At 59.6% G+C, this 22257-nt stretch overlaps 1 protein-coding gene across 8 annotated transcripts; it reads left to right on the top strand.

Moving 5' to 3' along the window:
- Positions 1–1750: 1750 nt before the first annotated feature.
- On the top strand, positions 1751–21961 carry ADAM11 (ADAM metallopeptidase domain 11). Of its 8 annotated transcripts, none has more exons than XM_047846000.1 (26): positions 1751–1824; positions 2277–2452; positions 11005–11081; positions 11291–11357; positions 12370–12455; positions 12545–12620; positions 13021–13087; positions 13156–13223; positions 13581–13655; positions 13736–13807; positions 13991–14157; positions 14694–14778; positions 14899–14989; positions 15122–15173; positions 15676–15775; positions 15866–15937; positions 16051–16143; positions 16541–16621; positions 17142–17192; positions 17308–17371; positions 17595–17694; positions 17919–18038; positions 18392–18506; positions 18594–18684; positions 19305–19463; positions 19830–21961. In XM_047846000.1, exons 1-26 carry the CDS (start codon positions 1758–1760, stop codon positions 20273–20275), a joined length of 2718 nt encoding a protein of 905 aa, XP_047701956.1. In that variant the 5' UTR covers positions 1751–1757; the 3' UTR covers positions 20276–21961. The 8 variants fall into 8 exon arrangements, with proteins under 8 accessions (XP_047701956.1, XP_047701960.1, XP_047701961.1 ...); XM_047846004.1 differs by lacking the exon at positions 19830–21961 and adding an exon at positions 18132–18300 and having other exon boundaries at positions 19305–19491; XM_047846005.1 differs by lacking the exon at positions 1751–1824 and adding an exon at positions 18132–18300 and having other exon boundaries at positions 2169–2452; positions 19305–19322; positions 19830–19966.
- Positions 21962–22257: the final 296 nt, after the last annotated feature.

The raw sequence follows: 22257 nt of genomic DNA, 5'->3' as shown, positions 1-22257 counted from the left end.
CCACTCACTGCCAGCTCTTGGACTTTGGGAAGCTCACATGGGTACCTCTTTCTTGGAGTCTCGGGTTCCCCACCTGTGAAACGAAAACACTCTCTCCTTCCTGACTGAGTTCCTAAGGAATATCACATAGTAGGTCCTCATTCCTGGGAGCCCCTACACCCTGAAAGAGGTTTCCAAGATGTCTCCAGAGTGAAGGACCAATCGGCTCAGCCTTGCCGAGTATCTGGGTCTGGAGTGGCAGGTGGTTGTTGGGGGTAGTCACCCCGTTCCCAGCATTGATGTCAGCACCTCCCAGGAAATTGCCTTCTCACCTCTCCTGGGCCTAAAATAGAGCTGGGGGGGGGGGGTGCAGTCAGGAGCCAGAAACAGCTCCCCCATCCCAGGCAGAGGCCCTGGGTCCCTAGGGAAGCAGAGGACCCAGGAAGGGATTCCTTGCCTCCACTCCACTCTGCAGTTACCTGTGGCCTCCCAGAGTAGGTTTGAGGATGCTCTGGTCTTGAGCACAAGGTCATAGTGGGACCTCACCAGCAGTGCCCGAGCCCTACCACACCCCCATCCATCTCAGGTCTCAGGCTCTTGAGATCCCTAGCTGAAATCAGAGATCCCAGCCCCCCAGTATGGGTGGGGGTCCATCTTACCCAGCAGCCCAAGAGCACTAAGGGGCTCAGTGGGAGAAAAGGTTGGAAGGTCAGGTAGGTTTGCAGACAGGGTAACCTTGTCTGGCCAAAGAGTGGAAGACAGAGGGTGGGTGTTTCCAGAGGTGTCTTCTCCTCAAAGATTTGGGCTGGCAAGGGAGGGGCAGGAATGAGGTATGCTAACAGCATGTAAATGACCTGGCTATTTTATATATTTAGGGGATAGAATTGGGGTATCCTGTGTGAGGGATTCAGGAGCCCAGAGTTAGTAGACCAGCCCTTGCTGGTGGCTCTGGTGACTGCAATCCCCAAAGCCCTCCTGGAGGCAGGAGCATCTTTGGCCTGGAAAAGGAGTCAGCAGGATGGAAAGGGGTCTGGACCCAGGGTGTGGGACGACTCTGCAGTGACCTGCTCTCCTGTGGGTGGGTGAGAGATCCCTTCGGTCCCGTCGCTGGTCCTCTAAACTTCCCAGCTCTAACAGCCTTCGACCGGGGACCTCGTGTCTGGGTCCAGGGAAACCCCTTCCTGGGTACCACGCCGGAGGGGCGAACCTGAGCCAGAAAGACACGCCCCCGACCCCCGACCGTGCGGTCCCCCAGACTGGCCGCCTCGGGGTAAGAGCCCGGCGTCCCTCTGTTTCCCGCCTTCCCCCCTACAAACCCAGAGGTCCTCGGAGCGAGGGATGGCCAAGGCAGGGGCCGCGAGACCGGGACGGGCGCGCCCCGCCGTGCACCTGCCGAGGGCCCCGAGGAGCCGCGGGAGGGCCGGTCTCCGGGCGGCGCCTCTTTTGTCCTCCCGTCGCGGCGGCCCCGGCCCTGGCCGGCTGGGGTGAGGCGGGGGCGGGGGAGCCCGGGGGGCGGGGGCGGGCCCTGGGCTCACGTGCTCGCCGCTCGGCTCTTAACCCGGCCCGCCGCCCAGCCGGGATGGCCGCGGCCGGAGCGAGCTGAGCCGGGCGCCCGCCCCGCAGCCGCCGCCGCCGCCGCCGCCGCCAGCCTCGCCCCCCGCCCGGCCGGCGCCCCCGCCCGCGGCTCCCGCAGCCGCGCCTCCCGCCCGCGCCTCCTCCCGCCCTCGCCGCGCCGCTCGCAGCCGCAGCCCCCGGAGCCGGAGGATTATGAGCGAGCCATGAGGCGGCTGCGGCGCTGGGCGTTCGCGGCGCTGCTGCTGCTGCTGCCGCTGCTCCCCCCGCCCGGTGAGTGCCCCCGGCCCCGGCCCCCGCGCCCTCCCTGCCCCCGCCCCGGGTTTTGCGGCGCTTTCTGCTGCAGCCACATTTTCCTGCAGTGCTCGGGGTGACAGCCTGTCCGATCGCGGGGTGGGGGGGGGGGGGGGGCGGGAGGGGCGGGAGGGGGGGACGGAGGGCGCGTGCACCCACCTGTCCCCATCTGGCCCGCCCCACCGCGGCCAGCCCCCTGCCGCCGGCCAACGGACTCTGCAGGTCTCTGCGGGTGAGGGGGGGCAGTCGTGACAGGCGGGCGGGAGGAAAGCTCCTGGCCCCCTCCCCATCAGGCTCTTCCTCTGCAGGGGACCAGATCGGCCCAGCTCCAAGGGGCACACCAGAGTGGGGGATGAAGTGTGCTCACCCCAGTCCCAAGTCTCCTGCCCCTCAGTGGGCATCCGCCTGCAGCTATGGCCTTGTCTCCTCAGGTCTTGGGACCCGGGGTCCTGTCGGAGCTCTGCACTGGCGGGTCTCACCCCAGCTGGGGAGTCCGGAAGCCCCTGAGGTCACAGAGCCCAGTCGTCTGGTGGGGGAGAGCTCCGGAGGAGAGGTCCGAAAGCAGCAGTTGGACACCAGGGTCCGCCAGGAGCCACCAGGGGGCCCGGTGAGTGGCCCTGGGTGTGAGGCCAGGGGTCTGGAGCAGGCCTGGAACCCAAGGAAGGCCACCAGGCAGCCAGGGTTTGGGCACCTCCCCAAGAAGCCGGCTCCCGCAGCTTCTCCTTCTGTATAATGGGTGCTGGAGCCCACTAGTGGGGAGCACCCACCTGCCTCACTCCAGGCCCCCTCCAATCATCATGGGGATCCCCTGTTCTCCGTGGACCCTGGAATGCCCAGGGCACAGTCCAGCCTTGGGTCAGGGTTCCACCAGCCCCCACTCCTCTCCTGCCAAAGCAAGTGGTTCTACACCAAATTGGGCTTGGGCAAGGCAGTAGGGGGCAGGGAGAAGCAGCTAAGAGCTCCATCAAGGATTAGGGCTCCTGTTTCTCATCACAGCCACCCTCAGTGGGCTTTCTTGGAACAGCTCAGTGCTTGATCCTGCCTCAGTTTCCCCTCTGTGCACTGATAGGCTTGTCATTCTCCTTCCTGTCCTCGCCCGAGGGTGGGGCCTTGGGAAAAGGCTTGGAAGTCCCAAGCTCACCCACAAATGCCAGCTCCACCCGCCCTCTGTCCCTTTCAGCTGCCAGGCCCCTCCTGCCTCCCAGAGGAAAGTTAGGAATGAAGGAGATTAATTGCAATTAATAATTAATTAATATCATGTGAATAATAATTACCCAGATGGAATATTCATTCAGCACGGCTTGGCTCTCCAGGAGCTGGAAGCGGAAAGTTAGCCAGGCCAACTGGGGGCGGCGGAGGGCAGGATGGCAAAGGCCTGGCGGAATTAGGAGGTGTAGAGGAGAGATTCGGAGGAGGGGTACAACCGCGGTCTGGGAAGTTTGGCAGCTGGGAGTGGTGGGAGGTAAATTGGGCTGGGCAGAGGGAGGAAGGAGGGAAACGGAGGCTAGCATTACAGACATCTGTCAGACTGGCATCTGGCCCTGCCTAATGTACTTGGTTAAAAGCCCTTAGGGGAGGTGGAGGGGTTTGTGGGGGGGGTGGGGGTGGGGGGATACTCGGGAAATGGAATAGAGCAGGAAGGCAGCATGCATAATAGATGGACCATCACTCAAGGCAGTGAGGAAGAGGGTGGTTAATGGTCCTGAGCAGGCAGGCCTGGGTGGGGGTGGGGTGGAGTGGGGGTGGAGCAGGGGTGAAAGAGAAGGGGTTGGAAGCTGCCTTCAGTGTCTGCCCAGGCTCCCTGGGGGTGGGCCGCAGGGATGGTTCCAAGGCCAGGGATGGGGTATCCTGGCTGGGTTTTGTCCCTGGTCCAGCTTTCATCCTTGATGTCACCCCCATCTGAGAACTGTGCACCCAAGCCTGTGTTGGCTAGGAGTTGACTGCTCAGCCTGACTACTGGGTATGCAGGCGACAGGGGAGTCTCTTTGGGTGTCGTTCTGCTGGCTGAGTGGGTGGCATGTGTGCATTTGTGATATGTGTGTGAGTGACCAAGTCTGAATATGCCCAACAGGGTGTCTGAGGGGGTGAGGTTAGGAGTGGAGGGTTCTGTGGATCTATGGGGCTGTGGTCACCTCCAATGGGGGTCTCTCTAGCATTGAGCCTTCCCAGGGACCTCCCTGCAGCCTCCCCAGGGGACGTAGTCATAGCCCTGCCTTACCTGTACCTCAGTCTCCCCTGGGGTGGAATTCTCACAACTCTATAAGGCAGGTAACTTTTGCCTGCCCATTTTACAGATGAGCAAACTGAGGCTCAGAGAAGTTGAGTAACTTGCTCAAAGTCAATCAGATCTTTCTTTTAAAATTTTTTTAATGTTTGTTTATTTTTGAGAGAGAGACAGAGCACGAGCGGGGGAGGGGCAGAGAGAGAGGGAGACACAGAATCCGAAGCAGGGTCCAGGCTCTGAGCCATCAGCACAGAGCCCGATGAGGGGCTCGAACTCACAAGCTGTGAGATCATGACCTGAGCCGAAGTCGGATGCCCAACAGACTGATCCACCTGGGTACCCCAGATCTTTTTTTTTTTTTTATGTTTATTTATTTATTTTGAAGAGAGAGAGAGCGAGCAAGGTAGTGCAAGCGGAGAATGGGCAGAGAGAGATGGAGAGGGAAAGAATCCCAAGCAGGCTCCATGTTCAGCACAGAGCATGATGCAGGACTTGATCCCACGACCCTGGGGTCATGACCTGAGCTAAAATTAAGAGTTGGACACTTGGGGCACCTGGGTGGCTTAGTCGGTTGGGCGTCCGACTTCAGCTCAGGTCATGATGTCACAGCTCGTGGGTTCGAGCCCCACGTCGGGCTCTGTGCTGACGGCCCAGAGCCTGGAGCCCGCTTCGGATTCTGTGTCTCCCTCTCTCTCTGCCCCTCCCCCGCTCATGCTCTGTCTCTCTCCTTCAAAAATAAATAAACATTTAAAAAGTTAAAAAAAAAAAAAAAAACAGTTGGACACTTAACCGACTGAGCCACCCAGGCACCCCTCAAAGTCAACCAGAGCTTTAAGCAGTGGAGTGATTCTCTCCCATACCCGGCACTTCCCACCAAAAGGACTCTCAAGTTCAGCACAGGGGCAATCCCATGTGTCCAAAATATTTCCCCCTGACTGGAAGGACACTTTGCAGCCCTCTACCTCCCACCTGGCATTTCTCCCTGAAGCACTTCTGGCCTCGGCATGTACGGGGCTGATGATGGAGCCCGTGCAGCACTGAGCCCATGTCCCAGCAGGAAGTGCCACACCCTGGCGCTGCTGGGCTGAGTCCGAAATTATTGCGTTGGTTTGGAAACTCAGGCTGAGCAAGGCGTTGAGCCAGCAGCAAGATCTCTATTTGCTGCAGGTCATGTGGCGAGTCTGGGGGCACACGCTGGCCAGCGGGGTGAGGATGATGGGGCTTTGTGTGCTCACCTGCTCTGGCCTCGGGCCGGTCATATCACCTGTCTGAGGCCTAGCTTCCTGAGCCCTAAAACCAGGATGATTTATGATAACATCAATCATAGCATCACTCACCTCCAGAAGGTGGCAATAGGAAAGGGTTTTGTGTGCTGAGGGCTCCTGGTTTTTGTGGGGGATTGTGGGGGAGAGAGAAGGTAGCCAGGAAGGACTTTAGAAGCTAGAGATATTACAATTGCTGGGCTCTTACTGGGGCAGACACTGTTATGCCTTTAGATATATTGATTTTATGTAATGCTCATCACAGCCCTAGGAGATGGGGCTGTCGCTATTCCCATTTACAGGTGGGGGGAGACAGGCACAGAGAGGTGAATAACAAGCCCAAGTCACACAGCACTTAAGTAGCAGTCAAGATTGATACACTTGGGCCGGCCTGCCTCTCTCTCAGGGGTATAGTGAAGAGGGCCACAGGGGTCCCTTTGCCCTCTTTGCCACTGATCTCAACACCTCACTTCTGTCCAGTTTGGAAGAAAGCTGGGCCTGAGGCCCAGAGAGGTGGGGGAGCTTCTGGAAGTGCAGAAAGCTGTGGTCACAGGGAACCTGAAGCTGAAGAATGAGGCAAAAGAATAAGCAGGGCCACCGTGTACAGTTGGGCTGGTTGTTCACTGTACAAGGGTGCCCCAACAAGTAGACTGAATGAAATCTGTGGGCTCATGAGGCTACATGTGTTCTGAAGGGACTCCTCTTCTAAACCACACAGAGCTGCTGTGTGGGTCATGCCTGCCCCCTGGGGAAACCCAGACTCCTTCAGAACCAAGAAAAGGGCAGGATGTGGGGGAAGCAAACAGGATGGGGGTGGAGAAGTTCCAGCCTCCAGGCCTAGGAGATAGACTTATCAGAGCCAGCTGGAGGAAGGGGGATCCTAGTCACTGGGCTGAGCTCCTGTGAAAGCTGTCCAGACCAGCATTTACTGGAAATGCTACCCCGGAAGCCTTCTGCTGAGGGTGTGTGTTTCAGTGTTTGTGTTTTCTTGCTGGAGGGGGTCAATTCAGCAAGGCTCAGTCCCCTGCCCTTGCTAGATGGCAGTCATTGCAGGGAGCCACCGGGTCTGTGCCTGGAGCCCTAGTGCCCCACTGGGGTTATGGCCATGCAGCCAAGGTCACAGCTCTGTCGTGGGATTGGAGGCAGGAGACGGTTCCTGGGAGGGGGCTGGTAGCCGGAAGCTGCCTCTGGGACTTGAGCTGAGCCCAGCTTGCTCTGGAAGGGTGAGGGCTGCGAAGAGAGATCATTCACGCAGGAGGTTAAGCTTGGGTCTGAAAGGCTTTGGGGAGGACAGCCTTGGTGGCTCCTGGCCCCACTGCTTTTGACTGAGTGACCGGGGTCAGCCACTGCTGCCTTCTGAATCCCACCCCCCTCATCCATAAGATGGGGCTGATAGTCGTCTCTCCTTTGCCAGGCTGCGTGGAGGATTCGAGGAGGTGATGTTTGTCAGATGTCCTGCCTGGGATTTGGCGAGAGCAGGTGTTTAACATCTGTAAGGCCTGCCCTCGCTCCTGCGTGTCAGGGGCAGGGTGCTGGGCAGCTGGCACCAGCTTGAAGGCTGGTGTCTGAGACAGAAGCCAGGGCATTTGGGGGTTACCTGTCAGGCTCCAGGTGGCGCTGGTGGAGGGTGGGGACAATGTGGCAGGAGTCTTGAGTTCTCCCCGGCCAGACTGGCCTGTGGGCTTGGCCTTGCCTGATTACCCCTCCTGGCTGCCTACAGGGACCCAGTTGCCCAGAGTCTGTCCCCAGAGGGACTAATGACCCTCTAAGGAAGTGACTGTCATCAAAAATTTAGGTCAAATCCCATTATCAGAAAATTTTCAACCGTTCTCACGGTCTGGGATTCCCGCTGTCCTGTGGATCAATAGAGCCTCAGCAGCACATCGTGGGGGGGGGGGGGGGGGGGGGGGGTTACTATTGTGGGGAGGGGATTTCTCCCTGCCTCTCTGGCTCCTTGCCATCTGCCACCACCCAGCCCATGTGGTTCATCTAGTCCTCAAAGCCCTGTTTAGCTGGAACATGTACACTCCATTCTTCAATTATTACTAATCCTTGTGATAATAACATATTAAAAAGGGCTTCCATCTGATCTCCATGACAAACTCATTTTACCAATGGAGAAACTGAGGCTCAGGCCTTCTGTTGCTTTTCCATTCAACGTGACTGTTGAGCCCACTGGGCAGGGAAAAAGGTAGGCACAGCCTGTGCTTCTGGGGACTAAAAGTCACCGTGCAAGAAGTTGAATCAGTGATCAGAGAAATAGACGTCCAGAACTGTGTGCTTAAAGGTCCAGGAGTAGTGGGGGCCACAGCCCTCTGTGGGTTGGGCAGTGCTGGCTTTGTAGACATAGTGAGGAGGAGAAAGTCATGGGAGGAGATGGAAGTTTGGGAGGAGATATTTGGGGTGACAGTTTGAGGGGCAGTGCTTGGACACTCGAATTTTCTGGAGCATCCGAGAATCCTCCAGATCCTCAGTCTCCCCCTTCCCGAGCCAGTGATTCTGTAGGTCTAGGGTGGGGGCCTGGCATCTGTATTTGTGATTCTGGGACTTCAGTGGGATTTTTGCCTCCTTCTTTCTGCACCCCACATCTAGGTGAGCCTGACACGGAGCATAAGACAATGCCTAGGGGGGGTGAACGGGCTGGTGACAAGGGAGCTTTAGGGAGGGCACAGTCACTGAAACCAGGTGGCCCCAGCTGCCATGGCAGACATGAACTGCAGCCCCAGGGTGAGATCTGACCCCGCACCTCCCCAGCATGGCCCTGGGCCAGTCACCTCCAAGTGTCTCTCCCTGAGCCTTGGCCTGCCATTTATAAAATGAGCACCAGACGCCCCGGGCGAGTTGAGATCAAATGAGCCAGGGCACGTGAGAGCCGGAGGCAAGAGCAGGGCACGGGGTCGAGGCCCAGCCGTCCGGTCACCAGCAGCGCTGAGCTGGGCACAGAGGAGGGTGCGTAGGTGGGGGTGGGTGGAGGGGGACAGAAGGGGCTCCCGAGGGAGGGACTGAGGGATGATGGGTGAGGTCGGGGGCAGGTCAGGGGCAGGAGGCAGGCCAAGCAAGGAGCAGTTTGGCTTTGATAGAACTTGGGCCTAAAGCTTGGCTGGGGGGGAGGGGGTGTTAGGACTCTGGTGTCAGCAGCAACCCCCCCACCCCAGGTGACTGGAGTACAGAGGTCCTGAGGACCGAGGTGGGTTTACCTGTTCTTTCTCTTCTTGCAGACAGGGAGTATCCCCATGAACCCCCTGCCCAACTATCTGGTTTCCCTCCTCTTCCTCTGCCACCCTTGATGGCTCCCCCAGCCCTTCCTGGGCCCAGCCCCCAGCCCCAAGAGCTGCTCTGGCTCTCATTGGCCCCCGTGCCCTGTGCCCTACTGGGACAGGGGCAGTCCAGCCCAGGTTGGGCCTTACCGGGTGGGGAAAGAAGAGGCTGCAGGAAATGGTGGGGACAAAAGGGACCTAGTGTCTGCTCTTCCAACAGTCTGGGCTTTCCCCAGAGTGGGGGTCAGCTTGGTCTGCACAGGGATGGGGGAGGCCAGATGGTTAGCTTGCTGACTTCCTGCGTGGGGGAGATCCTGCTAGCACCAGGGCCGACCCTGCCAGAATTCTCCAGGCCCAGGACGACCCCCACCATCCAAAGCCAACCTCACAGCTTGCATCTGGGCTCATCTTACCATTTTCGTTGGGGAGATCTGAGGCTCAGAGAGGCTGCTGGATCATCCCTGAAGCCGCACAGCCTGAGAGAGTGGACTCAGGGCAAGGAGCCTGAACAGGCTGCACCTCTGGGTGGCCAACAGAGGCTTTCTGTCAGGGACAGAAAGAACAAGGAGGTACAGACTTAAGGGCAGGGAAGGGCAGAAGTAGTCTAGGCAGGGACAGGTGGGAAAGGCAGAGATAGACCAAGCCCAGGAGGGGAGAAGGAGGGCCGAAGGGGTGGGTGGGAAGGGTAGAGGCCCGGGGGCACGGAGGAAGCAGAGATGGGCTGGGCCAGGCCAAGGCAAGGAGAGGAAAACAGTGACTCCTTGTCCTTGACTTTCTATTTCAATTCTGATCGACGCTCTAAAGGCTTGGGATGGAGCTTGGAGCTCCAGTCGGCCTGGAATGGGGCAAGTCAGTGTCCTTGGCGCTCAGAGGGCTGTCTACCTAGGCTCTGCGCCTTCACCCCCCCTCCCCCCACGACCTCTCATGGATGCTAGGCCATTTCTGTCTTACCTTATCTTATCTTTGGGGTGAGGAGGCCTTGGAAACTGTTTCTGTAGGCTTGAATGGCAGCTCCATGACTTCTTAGCTGCGTGACTTTGGGCATGTTAGTTAGCCTCTCTGTGCTTCGGTTTCCCCATCTGTCAGATGAGGATAACAGTGGCATCCATCCCACTGGCTTATTATGAAGATCAGATATGATAATACTTGCAAAGTATTTAGAACAGTGCCTGGCACATAATAAATGCTCAATAAAAATGAGGAATCTAAGTGATTGATGAGGAAGCCAGCTAGGACCAGGCAATGAGATTCTGTGACCTTGGGCTCCCTTCTATCCTGCAGCCTGCTCCCCACAAAAGAAAGGCAGCAGAGAAAAGCCTCACATCTGCATGGCCCAGTGCTGGGACCCTCACCTGGGGATCTGGATTTCAGTCTTAAATGAATATGGGGGTGAAGAAGGCTCTCCGGTCCTTCTGGGGCCCTTGCTGTGCTTCCAGGTCTTTGTGAGACCTGATGCTTGGTGTGGGGACATGAGAGCCCAGAAGGCCAACTCATCCCCTGAGTCCAGACTCTCGTGCCCCCTCTTCTCTTGAGGTCACTGTTCCTCCAGGCACACTAGCTTCAGGCCTGGAGTCCCCACTCCCCACAGGAGCTGGGCGCCCAGACCTGGAAGGGCAGCCATCTTGCTCAGGCCTGGTATGTTGCCATGACAACCTGGAGCCTCCCACTGCAAAGGCCCCTCTGAAAAATTTATCAGGAAAACTTCCGTGTTTAAAAATTAACCACGGGATTGAAATATTAAAGATGAGCTGCTTTGGGCAAGGCAGAGGGCAATGGACTTGGGGGTAGAGGAGCCAAGTTCTTCCCTCCTGACAGGATGGCATCTTCCCATCACCCCAGCTTCCAATTCTCACCCACGCCACCCTGTCTGCAGAGTCCGAGGCCTCCTCCGTAAATTGAGGCTGGGGCCAGGATACAGGAAGGGAGGGGCCTGCTTTACAGAGCCCAAGGATCACACTGCACCCCATCTCCGGCTTGCCCCTTTCCCATGCTACTTCTGGGGGCTTCCCTTTAGTCCACGTGAGGTGGGGGGGCTGCCAACGGGGGGAGGGTGGTGTGAAGCAGTGGGCGGGCTGAGCTGCCTTCCATCCCGCTGCTTGGGTAGACTGGCCCCAGGAGGCACCTACACCAGATGGATGGGCTGGCCCCTGCCCCCCCCCCCCCCCCCCCCCCCCGTGCTGCTCACAGTGCCCCGGGCCCAGAGGGTGGGTTGGGCTGTACCCAGGGGTGCGTTCTCCTGTCCCTGCTCCCAGGAAAGGCACAGGGTCTTGGAGGAAGATGAGCTTGTACAAAGCATCTCCCACCCAAATCAGTGGTCCCATCAGCTGCTGGGCTGGGCCATCCCTTCCTCCCCAGTGCTACTCCCTATTCTGGGATTCCTCAGGTTGACTCCCCTCTGCCCTCTCCCCACCCCCAGCCTGTCCACCTGGCCCAGGTGAGTTTCGTCATCCCAGCCTTCAACTCAAACTTCACTCTGGACCTGGAGCTGAACCAGTGAGTGTGGCCGGGAGCCGGGGAGAAAGGGCAGCAGGCGGGTGGGCAAAAGCACAGCCTAGACGCGGCTTGGGGGGGGGGGGGGGGGGGGGCGGGATGGGGGCAGGGCCGGGTCCTGCGGCCTGAATCTGAGCTGGGGCAGGACCCAAGCCTGACCCAACCCCAGCGGTGATCCCCCTCCTTCCTCCTGCCCCTTCTGTCTGTTCCAGTCACCTCCTCTCCTCACAGTATGTGGAGCGCCATTTTAGCCGGGAGGGGACAACCCAGCACAGCACCGTGAGTGCCTTGGGAAGGGGACAGGGGAGGTGGGACGAAGAGACGGGTGGTCCCTGGAGATGGGATCCGAGGTACACCTATACTCGGGTGGGCCCAGCCCCTTTGGGGTCCTCCATCTGTCCCCACCACGGAGGCTCCCAGAGTCTGAGTCACCATGGCGAACGGCGTGGAGCCCGAACTCCCTTCACCCAGCTCCCAAGGTCTGACTCCCAGCCAGCCTCTCTACCTGACATCAAGGCTTTCAGGGACCCTCCCTGCTCCATGCCCCCCAGACTCTTCTAGGAGGGGACAGTTGGGGAAATGCCCTTCTTGCTCAGCACCAAGGCCTTGGGAATTCCTGGCTGCCTGGGACACCAGGGTCCCAGCCCCGGAAGCCCAGGGGCCTGAGCAAAGATGAATGAGTGTCTATAAATAGCCTCCTTCCTCCCCACCCCCACCCCCGCACCCCTCAACCAGCCAGTTCAGTAACTGGAGCACAATTCTGCGGGAGCAGGGAGGGGGTGCTGGCCCCTCTGACCCGAGAGCCCCAGCCAAGTGGACACAGGCTGCTCACGGTTCCTCAGCCACAGACCGTGTCCAGAGGGGGTCCACGGAGGCAATGGTGTCCGAGAACGCACTGTGTGTGCAGTTGCGTGTGTGTGCGCTGGGGGGCGGGGTGGGGGGTCCACAGCTTTCATCTGATCAAGCGAGCTCATCTGTGGTAAGTGCTCAGAACAGTGCCTGGCACACGAGCAGTAGCTCTTCTCGGAGGAATCTGTGAACCGTGCACCAGATGGTTGAGAGCCACTGATGTAGTCCAGCTTCCTCATCTTGTAGGTGAGGTGAAGGAGGCTAGGAACTGGGAAAGGAGAGGGCTAGGAACTTGTCCAGGCGAAACAGCCAATTAGGAGCACACCCGGAGGGGAAGCAGGACCCCCAGGAACCACAGCCACCTGCGCACCGAGCAGCTTTGGTGGCCCTGACCTCTCCTGCCAGGGCAGGGGGCATGTCTGCTCACCTCCTGCTCCTCCAGGGGGCCGGAGACCACTGCTACTACCAGGGGAAGCTACGTGGGAACCCCCACTCCTTTGCCGCCCTCTCCACCTGCCAGGGGCTGCAGTGAGTATGGGGAGGGGCTGGGCGGCGGGAAGAGCCTCCAGCGCAGGCCTGGGGATGCATGGTGGGGAGCTGCACCTCTCTCTCTGCAGTGGGGTCTTCTCGGACGGGAACTTCACCTACATCGTGGAGCCCCGCGAGATGGCCAGGCCTCAGGAACCCCCCCAGGTGAGCCCTTCACAGTCCTCTGACAGCCCTCCTACGCACATCCCGATGGCTTGTCCCAATGGCTGTCGCTGCCTCCTCCCTTGGTAACCTCAGCCTTCCTGCCCTCCTCAGTCACCCCAGCTCTGGTTCCATCCCCCTGTGCCCTCAGCTCCAATGTCCCCTCTGTCCCTCAAGTAACCTCCCTTTGGGCTCCAGTGTCCTTTGCCCCTATCTCTCAGGGCGACCCCAGGTCTTGACCCCGGAATCTGAGCATCTGGGAGATCAGATCCGACATGGGAGCTCTGGCCAGTTCTGGGTCACCCTGGGGTGGGGTGGGGGGAAGGGCTGGAGCTGTCCCTCTCCATCTGGACTCAGAGCAGACCTGGTCAGCCCCCCAAGAACTGATTCCCCCTCATTGCAGGGACCCCTTCCCCACCTCATTTACCGGACCCCTCTCCTCCCAGCCCCCCTCGGATGCAGGGAACCAGGTAAGGGAGGGAAAGCGGGGCTGGGGAGGGGGCCGGCTGTGCCCCCCTCACCTGACCCCTCCCCCCAGGCTGCCTATTTGCTGCCCCTGCTCATTCTGCTCCTGTGAACCGGCCGAGGCTGAGAAGGAAAAGGCAGGTACGGGGGCCCGCACAGACCTCGGGCTGCAGAGACCTCAGGCTGCGGTCCAGAGCAGGACACCCCATCCAGGACTGGGGCAAAGGAGGGCTCAGACTGATGCGGCTGGGGGCCAGGGAACCATGCCCGGGAGGAAGCCCCCACCCCATCTCCTAACACCCGTGTCTACACCTGTCCACACTATGGACAAACTGAGACTGCCTGTCCTCATACCAAGGCTGGGGAGAGAGGGGATCCCCACCAGTGGGGGACTGGCATTGTCCCTGACTGGAGTTCAGCACCCTCGAGCCTGTCCATGGCTTGGCCCTGACGCTGGGCATGGAGGGGACTGATTCCAAGTGCCCACCCACCCCCCAGGTCCGCCGGGGCCACCCTACTGTGCACAGTGAGACCAAGTACGTGGAGCTGATCGTGGTCAATGACCACCAGCTGGTAAGATCCCCAGCCTGGGGGCAACTCTGGGAGGGGGGCATGAAGCAGCCTGGGCCTCCGCCCACTCTCTTTCCTCCCAGTTTGAGCAGATGCGCCAGTCGGTGGTCCTCACCAGCAACTTTGCCAAGTCCGTTGTGAACCTGGCGGATGTGGTGAGCCGCCTCTCTTCCCTTCCCACTCCTCCCTCTGTCGCCCCTGCCCCAATGCCCCACCACACACAGGCTTCGGGTGAGCTTGGGGGGTGGGGGCCCTGTCAGCCTCCGATAGGGAGAGACAGACTGAGGCCCTCTCCCAGCCCTCCAGCCCCACCCTCATCTTCTCCCCTCTGAGCCCAGATGTACAAGGAGCAGCTCAATACCCGCATCGTGCTGGTTGCCATGGAAACGTGGGCCGACGGGGACAAGATCCAGGTGCAGGATGACCTCCTGGAGACCTTAGCTCGGCTCATGGTCTATCGGCGGGAGGGCCTGCCTGAGCCCAGTGATGCCACCCATCTCTTCTCGTGAGTCCCGCAGCCCCCACATCCTGTCAGCCTCTCATGGTTGCTGCAGTGCACAGGGTTGCTGAACACCTGCTCTGCGTCAGGTGCCCTTGCAGGGCCCGGGCACTGGGCTCGCCTTGCACCAGCCCCCAGCCACTTGTCACAGGCTGGACAATGTCCCTTACATCTTAGGCTGATGCCCGTTTTCCCTGCCCCCCAGCGATCTTCCTCTGCCTATCATCTCCCTTTTGTCCCCTCTTCTCTTTTCAAACTGTCCCAGCATTCCTTCCTCAAGGACCCAATGCCCGAAAGAAGAAAAAAATCTGATAAAACTCCTTATGATTAGAGATGATCTTATAGGAGCCTCTCATTTGACTTATGGGCAAACAGAGAGAGGAAGGGGCTTGCCTGAGGTCACACAGGCTGACAGGAAAGGCAGTGCTCACCTCCCCAAAGAAGGGCTCTAGTGTAGGAGGCTCCCCAGCCTCCCCTTCACAGCCTAGGGAAGGCACCATAGGCAAGGCAGGGGGTTCTCCTGACAATCCTCTCCCTTCCAGGGGCAGAACTTTCCAGAGCACCAGTAGTGGGGCCGCCTACGTGGGGGGCATCTGCTCGCTATCCAGGGGTGGGGGTGTGAATGAGGTAAGCAGTGTGGGGTATGGCTGGGGGTGGGGGTTGAAGACAGAGGGGCTGTGAAGGGCATGAGCCCTGTGCCTTTGGACGGATGTAGACATCTTTGTGTTCCATCTTCCTCACCTCAAGTATGACAACATGGGGGCCATGGCAGTGACCCTGGCCCAAACGCTGGGACAGAACCTGGGCATGATGTGGAATAAACACCGGAGCTCAGCAGGTATCAATGAAGACCCATGTGGCCCCACAACCAGCCTAGACCCACTCCCAGCAGCTCTAGAAGTGAAGAGAGTGTCCATGGGAGGGGGGCAGTCCTCCACCCTCCCTTATATCCACTTGGCTCACTCCTCAGGGGACTGCAAATGCCCGGACAACTGGCTGGGCTGCATCATGGAGGACACTGGGTGAGTTCTTAGGGACAAACTAGGGGAGGGTCTTGGGCGAGGGAAAATCTGGACCCAGTGGGTGGCAGTCTGGACCCAGTGGCCTTGGGAGGCCCAGCTATTGGGATCCCTTAGGATTTCAATAAGCTCAGTTTTCAGTTTTCTGAGGACCCTGCACCAGGAGACCCACATTCCCTAGCTGGACACAAAAACTGCTAGGCTGTAGTGCGCGCTGTCGCCACTGGGTGCCGCCAAAGCCTCATTTGGAGGCACCTTTCCGCCTTAGCGCTCCAACCTCCCAACTGCTGAGTCCTGAGGTTTGGAGGGGGGTGGGAGACAGGAGCAACGTCCCCTGCCCACTTCTGCTTGGTGGCAGGAGGATTATTATGCAGTCTCCGGACACACAGATCCTCAGGCTCCTCGAGATGGTGACCTACTACCCCTATGCACCCCATCCCCAATCTTGAGAAGGGGCGAGAGAGTGGGCCTGGACTCAGCGGCTCCGTCCCTTACCCCTGTCCAGATTCTACCTGCCCCGCAAGTTCTCGCGCTGCAGCATCGACGAATACAACCAGTTTCTGCAGGAAGGAGGCGGGAGCTGTCTCTTCAACAAGCCTCTCAAGGTACTAGCCCCTGGGGGTGGGGTGGGGGGACGTGGGAACGAGGTTTGGACAGGGTCCCGGCCAGACTCCCGACACCCCTCCCCCGTCCAGCTCCTGGACCCGCCTGAGTGTGGAAACGGCTTCGTGGAGGCGGGAGAGGAGTGCGACTGTGGCTCGGTGCAGGTGAGAGACTAGTGAGGGCTCCAGGTGGGTGACAGGGGCGCGCGCCAGAGAACGTCTGGGTGGGGAGGTTCAGGACTTGTCCACCCCCCTGCCCTTGTCCCCGCGTCCCTCAGGAGTGCAGCCGTGCGGGCGGGAATTGCTGCAAGAAATGCACCCTGACTCACGACGCCATGTGCAGCGACGGGCTCTGCTGTCGCCGCTGCAAGGTAAGGGGCAACTACCGTCAGGGCGGGACGGAAGCACACCTAGGAGGGGAGGGGGCCGCGGACTTCCCGATAAGGGGCGGTGCTTAGGGAGGAGGAGCCGCCGGAGGCGGAGTAAATGTGGGGCGGGACTTGACGCAAAGAAAGCGCCAATGGAGCGGGAGAGGGGCGGGGCGTGCGCCCCCCCAAAGGGCCTGTTAAAGGCAGGGCTACGAGGAACGGGGCGAGGCACCTATCCGGAGGTGGTGGGAGGGGCGGAACCGTGAGCGGGCCTGGGGCGGTGCTGAGTGGGCCGGGAGGGGCCGAGGGGCGGGCGAGGAGTTGCCAGATGAGTGAGGGGCCTCGAGAAAGGCGGGCGGGGAGTCGGCGGTTCTGGAGTGAGCCACGATCCCTTTCCCAGTACGAGCCGCGGGGTGTGTCCTGTCGAGAGGCGGTGAACGAGTGCGACATCGCGGAGACCTGCACCGGGGACTCGAGCCAGGTCCGTCCGGCCCAGCCGCCCTGAGGGACCCTGGGCGAGGCAACCCCTATCCCTATCGCTTTGGCTCCGCGGAGCTACGTGTCTCTGAGGCTCTTCCCTCCGCTGCTGGTGTCGCCACCGCTGGTCAGCCTCAGTTTCCTCGACTGAGAAACCGGTTCTTCATGCCTCCTGGTTTTGTTTCTTCAGTCATTATATCAGTATAGTTTGGCTGGGGTTCCCAGGGCCTGGCACGGTGCCTGGTGTGTACTCGGGATCAAAGTGTGTAATAATATTAGTTAACATCTCTTAAGTCCTTATTACGTGCCACGTACTTAGTTCCATTTAGTTCTCCCAGCTCTGTGAAGTAGGTACAGGATACAGGGAGAGGCTATGGGATTTGCCAGTCTGCGTCGTCGTAGCCTGAGTTCTAAGCCAGACCTCTTGTCCTTGACATGAAAGAGCACTGAACTATGAGCCCCACGAGGGGCGCATTTGGCACCCCTTCATCCCTCGGCTCTCAGTCCAGCACCTCTCTCCACAGTGTCCCCCTAACCTGCACAAGCTGGATGGTTACTACTGCGATCACGAACAGGTATGATGGGGTGGGGGCTCCTCCTCCTCAGGGCCTCTGACTCAGTACAGTCTCTTGTCTTGTATCCATTCTGACCACTCCGTGTCTCAGTCCCTTGTCTCCTGTTTTTCCTTAGGGCCGCTGCTATGGAGGTCGCTGCAAAACCCGGGACCGGCAGTGCCAAGCCCTTTGGGGCCACGGTGAGTCTTTGGGAGTGGGAGAGGGTCTCTGGAGGACCCAGAATCAAGAGGCTGAGGAGGGGCAAGTTCTCGCTAAAAATACCCTCTTACGAGTGCGTGGCTCTCCAGGATCTCAGGAACCCAGCTGGACTGGGGATCAGGCCAGAGTGTTGGAGATGCAGGCCTGAGGTCCCCGGGCGGGTGCTGGGGTGAGTGGGTGACGCTTGGCATCATCTCCTTACAGCGGCTGCTGATCGCTTCTGCTATGAGAAGCTGAACGTGGAGGGGACAGAGCGTGGGAACTGTGGACGCAAGGGGTCAGGCTGGGTCCAGTGCAATAAACAGTGAGTTGCCAAGGCTCCTGGTTGGCCTCCCCAGCTCTGGGGCTGGGGAGGGTTTTTGTCAGAGTTGGGACAGAAGGTTCTAGGATGAGCCTATGAGTCCCAACAGAGAATATGTGAAAAATTAGGCGGTGGGGAGAAGGCAGATTCGAGTTCAGAAGTAATAGTAGTAGTAGTTGGGTTGAAGGTCAGACTTGGGGCTCACTGTCTCCATGCTGCCCCAACAGGGATGTGCTCTGTGGCTTCCTCCTCTGTGTGAACATCTCTGGAGCTCCTCGACTGGGAGATCTAGGGGGGGACATCAACAGTGTCACCTTCTACCACCAGGGCAAGGAGCTGGACTGCAGGTTTGGGCTGGGACCCGGTCTGGGGAGGGGCAGACTGCAGCCGCGATGGGGGTGGGGGACAAGGGCTGAGGCTGGCCATGCCGGCTCCCCCAGGGGTGGCCACGTCCAGCTGGCTGACGGCTCCGACCTGAGTTACGTGGAGGATGGCACAGCCTGTGGGCCCAACATGCTGTGCCTGGATCATCGCTGCCTGCCTGCCTCTGCCTTCAACTTCAGCACTTGCCCCGGCAGCGGGGAACGCCGGATCTGCTCCCACCACGGAGTGCGTGCCTGGAGGCTGGGGATGGTGGGAGGAGCTCACGACGGGGGCGACAGAGCCCCTCTCACGTCTGTTGGCCCCACCCCACCTCCAGGTCTGCAGCAACGAAGGGAAGTGCATCTGTCAGCCCGACTGGACAGGAAAAGACTGCAGCATTCACAACCCCCTGCCCACGTCTCCACCCACGGGGGAGACGGAGAGATATAAGGGTGAGACTGCAGCTGGCCGGGATGGGGCTCTGTCTCTCCCCTTCTCCGCGCCTGTCCCTGCCAACCGAGCCCTGCCCTCCTCCCCAGGTCCCAGCGGTACCAACATCATCATCGGCTCCATCGCGGGGGCTGTCCTGGTTGCAGCCATCGTCCTGGGCGGCACGGGCTGGGGATTTAAGTAAGAGACACACATGCGCCCCCCACACCACTAGGTGTTCTTTGTGTGTGGAGGGTGGTTATTGGAACCCCAGAGTGTTGGAGCTGAGGGGGCCTTTCTGAGAGGTTAGCTAATAAGCCAGAGTCTGAGCCAGCCACAGGGTCTTGTTTTGCTCACATTTAGAAAAACTAAGAGGTTTACATTAACAGTCCTGATTTCTAGCTTCTCTTGCAAAAGAAGACTGGCGCTCAGTATGTCTCAGCACGGCCATGGAGTGGAGCTGAGCAGGGGCTGCCTAAAACAGGGCTGTGTCCTCTGTCCCTAGGCCCCTAGTCCCCACCTAGCCTACAGTGTTCTGTGAGCATCTGAGTCTGGGACCCTGGAGCTGGTCTCACCCCTTCAAGGTGCAGAGGAGGGACCTGAGGCCCAGGGTCATGTGGTACGTTAGTTGCAGAATCAGGACTCAAACCCAGGTATCTCTCTCTAGGCCTATCTTTAGTGACCAGGTCCTAGAGACCCTGGCTAATCTCTGGGGCAAGGGGTCTCATGGGAGCCAGAAAGGCCCTCTCTGAGAGAAGGGCAAGGTCACAGATGGCTCCTTTTCTTTCTCTCTCTGCCTGTCCTCTCCTTGGCTCCTGAAGAAACATCCGCCGGGGAAGGTACGACCCGACCCAGCAGGGGGCAGTGTGACGCCGGCCACGTCATCCCTCCCGCTGTGCCTGTCTCCTCCATCTCATTCGTCACCTCACATTCTGTCGATGGGGGAGCCAGGGGCTGCTGTCACTGCTGTCACTACAGGGGTGGGAGAGCCCTGCTCCGGAAAGAAAGCCCTCAGCCTGCCCTTGCCCCTTCCTCCTGCCCACCTGCCCTCCCAGGCCTTGGTCCATTTACTCCTGCCCTTCCAATGGCCACATCACCCCTGCTCAGGTGGGCCCTGGAGCTGTGTCCCCTGTAGTCCCCATCCCCGGGGAGAGGAGCTACCTCTGCGTCCCATCTGTTTTGTCTTCCATGTCACCGCTGTCTGAACTTCCCACCAGATCCCCTCCCTGGCCAGCCTGTGACTTGCCGCCTCTAGGGCCCAGCACTGACCTCCTAGGGCCTGGCTCAGGGGCTCTCCTTCTGGGCCCTGCCTCACATCCTCCCCTGATGCCCCCTCTCCGTTCCAGGTCCGGAGGGGCCTAAGTGCCACCCCCTCCCTCCGAGCCTGGCGCCCACCGTCTCCGCCCTGAACCACGAGGCTGCCCCCGCCCAGCCACGGAGGGAGGCACCATGCAAATGTCTTCCAGGCCCAAGCCCTTCAACTCCTGGTTCCATGGGGGTTTGGGGGGGGGGGGGGGGGTGTGGCCTCGCCCTTCACATCACCAGGGTGGACCAGGCCTGGGGCCTTTCCCTCATGGTCCCTCACCCCACCTCATGCGGCTTTGGCCTTGTACACCAACTCTCCCTGTGTGAATGTAGCTTCCATCATCACGGACTGCCGCAGCTCAAGGTGGGAGGGGGGGCTAGAGGGATGCCCTCCCCCCAGTGGGCACGGCCTGGGAAGGCCCTTCCTCAAAACCAGGCAGCTGGGACCAGGGTTTTAGCTCTCTGGGACTTAGGGGGAGGGGGCTGACATCTACACTTTTTTTTAACTGAATCTTAACTGATGAATGTAACTTTGGGGGTGCTGGGGCGAGGGAAGTTGGGATATTTTGACATTTCCAGGAGGGACCAGAGGAACCGAGGCCTGGCCCTTCCCTGGGGCCCTTTCCCTGGATGATCACACCTGGAATCCTCTCATTGAACATAGCTGTCCCCAAGCCATGCAGGGGTAGGGCGTCCTTGCTTGCCCCTCGGCCCAGCCCTGCGGAGCTTGGAGAGCAGAATGAGCGCTGATTCAAACCAAAGCTGCCTGTTCTGTGCCCAAGGCCTAAGTCATGGGTGCGGCGACCACATGTCCCAGATTGTCTACAATTTCAAAGTGACCATCCTGCTGTCCCTGCCAGGACGCATGTATTTGGGGGTCTAGAAAATACAGTCCCTGAACTAAAAAGGCACCTTCCCCCTTTCAAGAAGGGTGATTCCGGGGCTGACTCAGGGTTTAGGTGCCCCCACCCCCCACCCCCCCTTGTGGCCTAGAGGTCCCAGGCTGGGCCATCTCCCCAGGGAGGATTCTCCCAAGCAGGAAAAGCCAGGGGTGGCCCTGTGACTGGAGGGTGAGGGCTTTTGCCCGCAATGTACAAGAGGAGGTGAGAAAAGGCAGGTCTCCTATATGATCCTCAGCTTCTAGAAAAGTCCTCAAGGCCCTGTCAAACTCATTCTGCTCCTTACCCCCATTCCAGGGCTGAGTAGTAAGTTTACAGTTGTTCTCCCCATTACGTCCTCCGATTCCCACTGCAGCCGAGCCTGAGAGGCCGAGGCTGGGCGGGATTCCTCAGCCCTCCCATGAACTCAGTCCTGCCCATGCATGGCCTTCCCTCAAGACCCATGGGACAGTGAAGCCTTGGCTCGACTGCTAAAAACCAGCTGGCAAGGGCAAGATGGGGATCAAGCTACCTTATGGGATGAAAGCCACAAATGAGCAGAGCCCCTCTCCCCAGGAATACCCCACCCAGACACAGCAGGGGTTTCTGAACACCCCAGGGCCTTTGAGCTGTTATAGTCCCTCTGTTTCTGGGACATCTGTGAGGAGGAAATGGCTCCCTGTGTATCTGCACCACCCCTCAGGGCAAACTGGGGACTGAGACCCATTGACACCCTTTTGGGTGGCCGGATGTGGCTACGGTGGGGTCCTCAATACTGCGGTCCAGCTGGCACTGCCCAAGACAAGGGGGAGCGGGGCACCCTCTGGCCAGTCCTGCTCCACCAGCCCCACAAGCAGGAGGGGAAGGGCTGGGGTTTGCACCGCTGCTGCCGTACCGGTACCGGAAGACACTCTGGTGGTACGCGTGTGCACACAGCCGGCGATGCATCTGGCACAAGCATTTGGATCCACATCTCTGCACAAGTGTGAATACCTCTACACACGCAGACATGCCTGTGTGTGCACACACACGGGAGTGGGCGTGGGGATGTGGAGGACTCAAGACCTCCTGCGACCAGTCCACCTGGCTCCCAGCCGCCTGCATCCTCCCGCCCCACCCGGGCCGGGCCCACCCCGGCAGCACCCAGGGAGGAGTGGAGGCTGCCCTGGTCTGGGCCTGGAACTGGCTCCATACAGCATCCTGTAAATATGTCATCTGGGGCTCGGGGTGGGGAGGCAGGGACAGGAACATCAATTAAAGATCATGTCCTGGGGCTTCCATGGAGCTCACACCAACCTGTGTCTCTTTTTCTGTAAATGACCTCCCTGTGACTCGGGACCCTTCCCTGGCCCCAGAGGGAACATGATGACTGGGCCACTGAGGGGAGGAAGTGAGCACCCAGGACCAGGCGCTGGGAGACCCGGGCGAGGGGTGTAGTTTTCCATTCCCGGCCAGGAAATAGGCGCAGACTGGGTGGAGGGCCAGCCCTTCCGCTTCCTCGGCTCTCCCAGCAAAGATAACTGCCTTCCTCTGGCTTCGGCAAAGCAGAAGCGGAGGCGAATAGGAAGCCTCTTACCCAAAGGCAGGAGAC

The sequence above is a fragment of the Prionailurus viverrinus genome, unplaced genomic scaffold (assembly GCF_022837055.1).
Source record: "Prionailurus viverrinus isolate Anna unplaced genomic scaffold, UM_Priviv_1.0 scaffold_35, whole genome shotgun sequence".
Taxonomy (NCBI): Eukaryota; Metazoa; Chordata; class Mammalia; order Carnivora; family Felidae; genus Prionailurus; species Prionailurus viverrinus.
This window is presented reverse-complemented; position numbering and strand designations above follow the sequence as displayed.

Coding starts and splice junctions, on each gene's coding strand:
- ADAM11 (XM_047845999.1), top strand. CDS start 2,198: ATGAAGTGTGCTCACCCCAGTCCCAAGTCTCCTGCCCCTCAGTGGGCA. Junction 15,938..16,050: donor GCGACTGTGGCTCGGTGCAG/GTGAGAGACTAG, acceptor CGCGTCCCTCAG/GAGTGCAGCCGTGCGGGCGG. Junction 16,622..17,141: donor GCACCGGGGACTCGAGCCAG/GTCCGTCCGGCC, acceptor CTCTCTCCACAG/TGTCCCCCTAACCTGCACAA.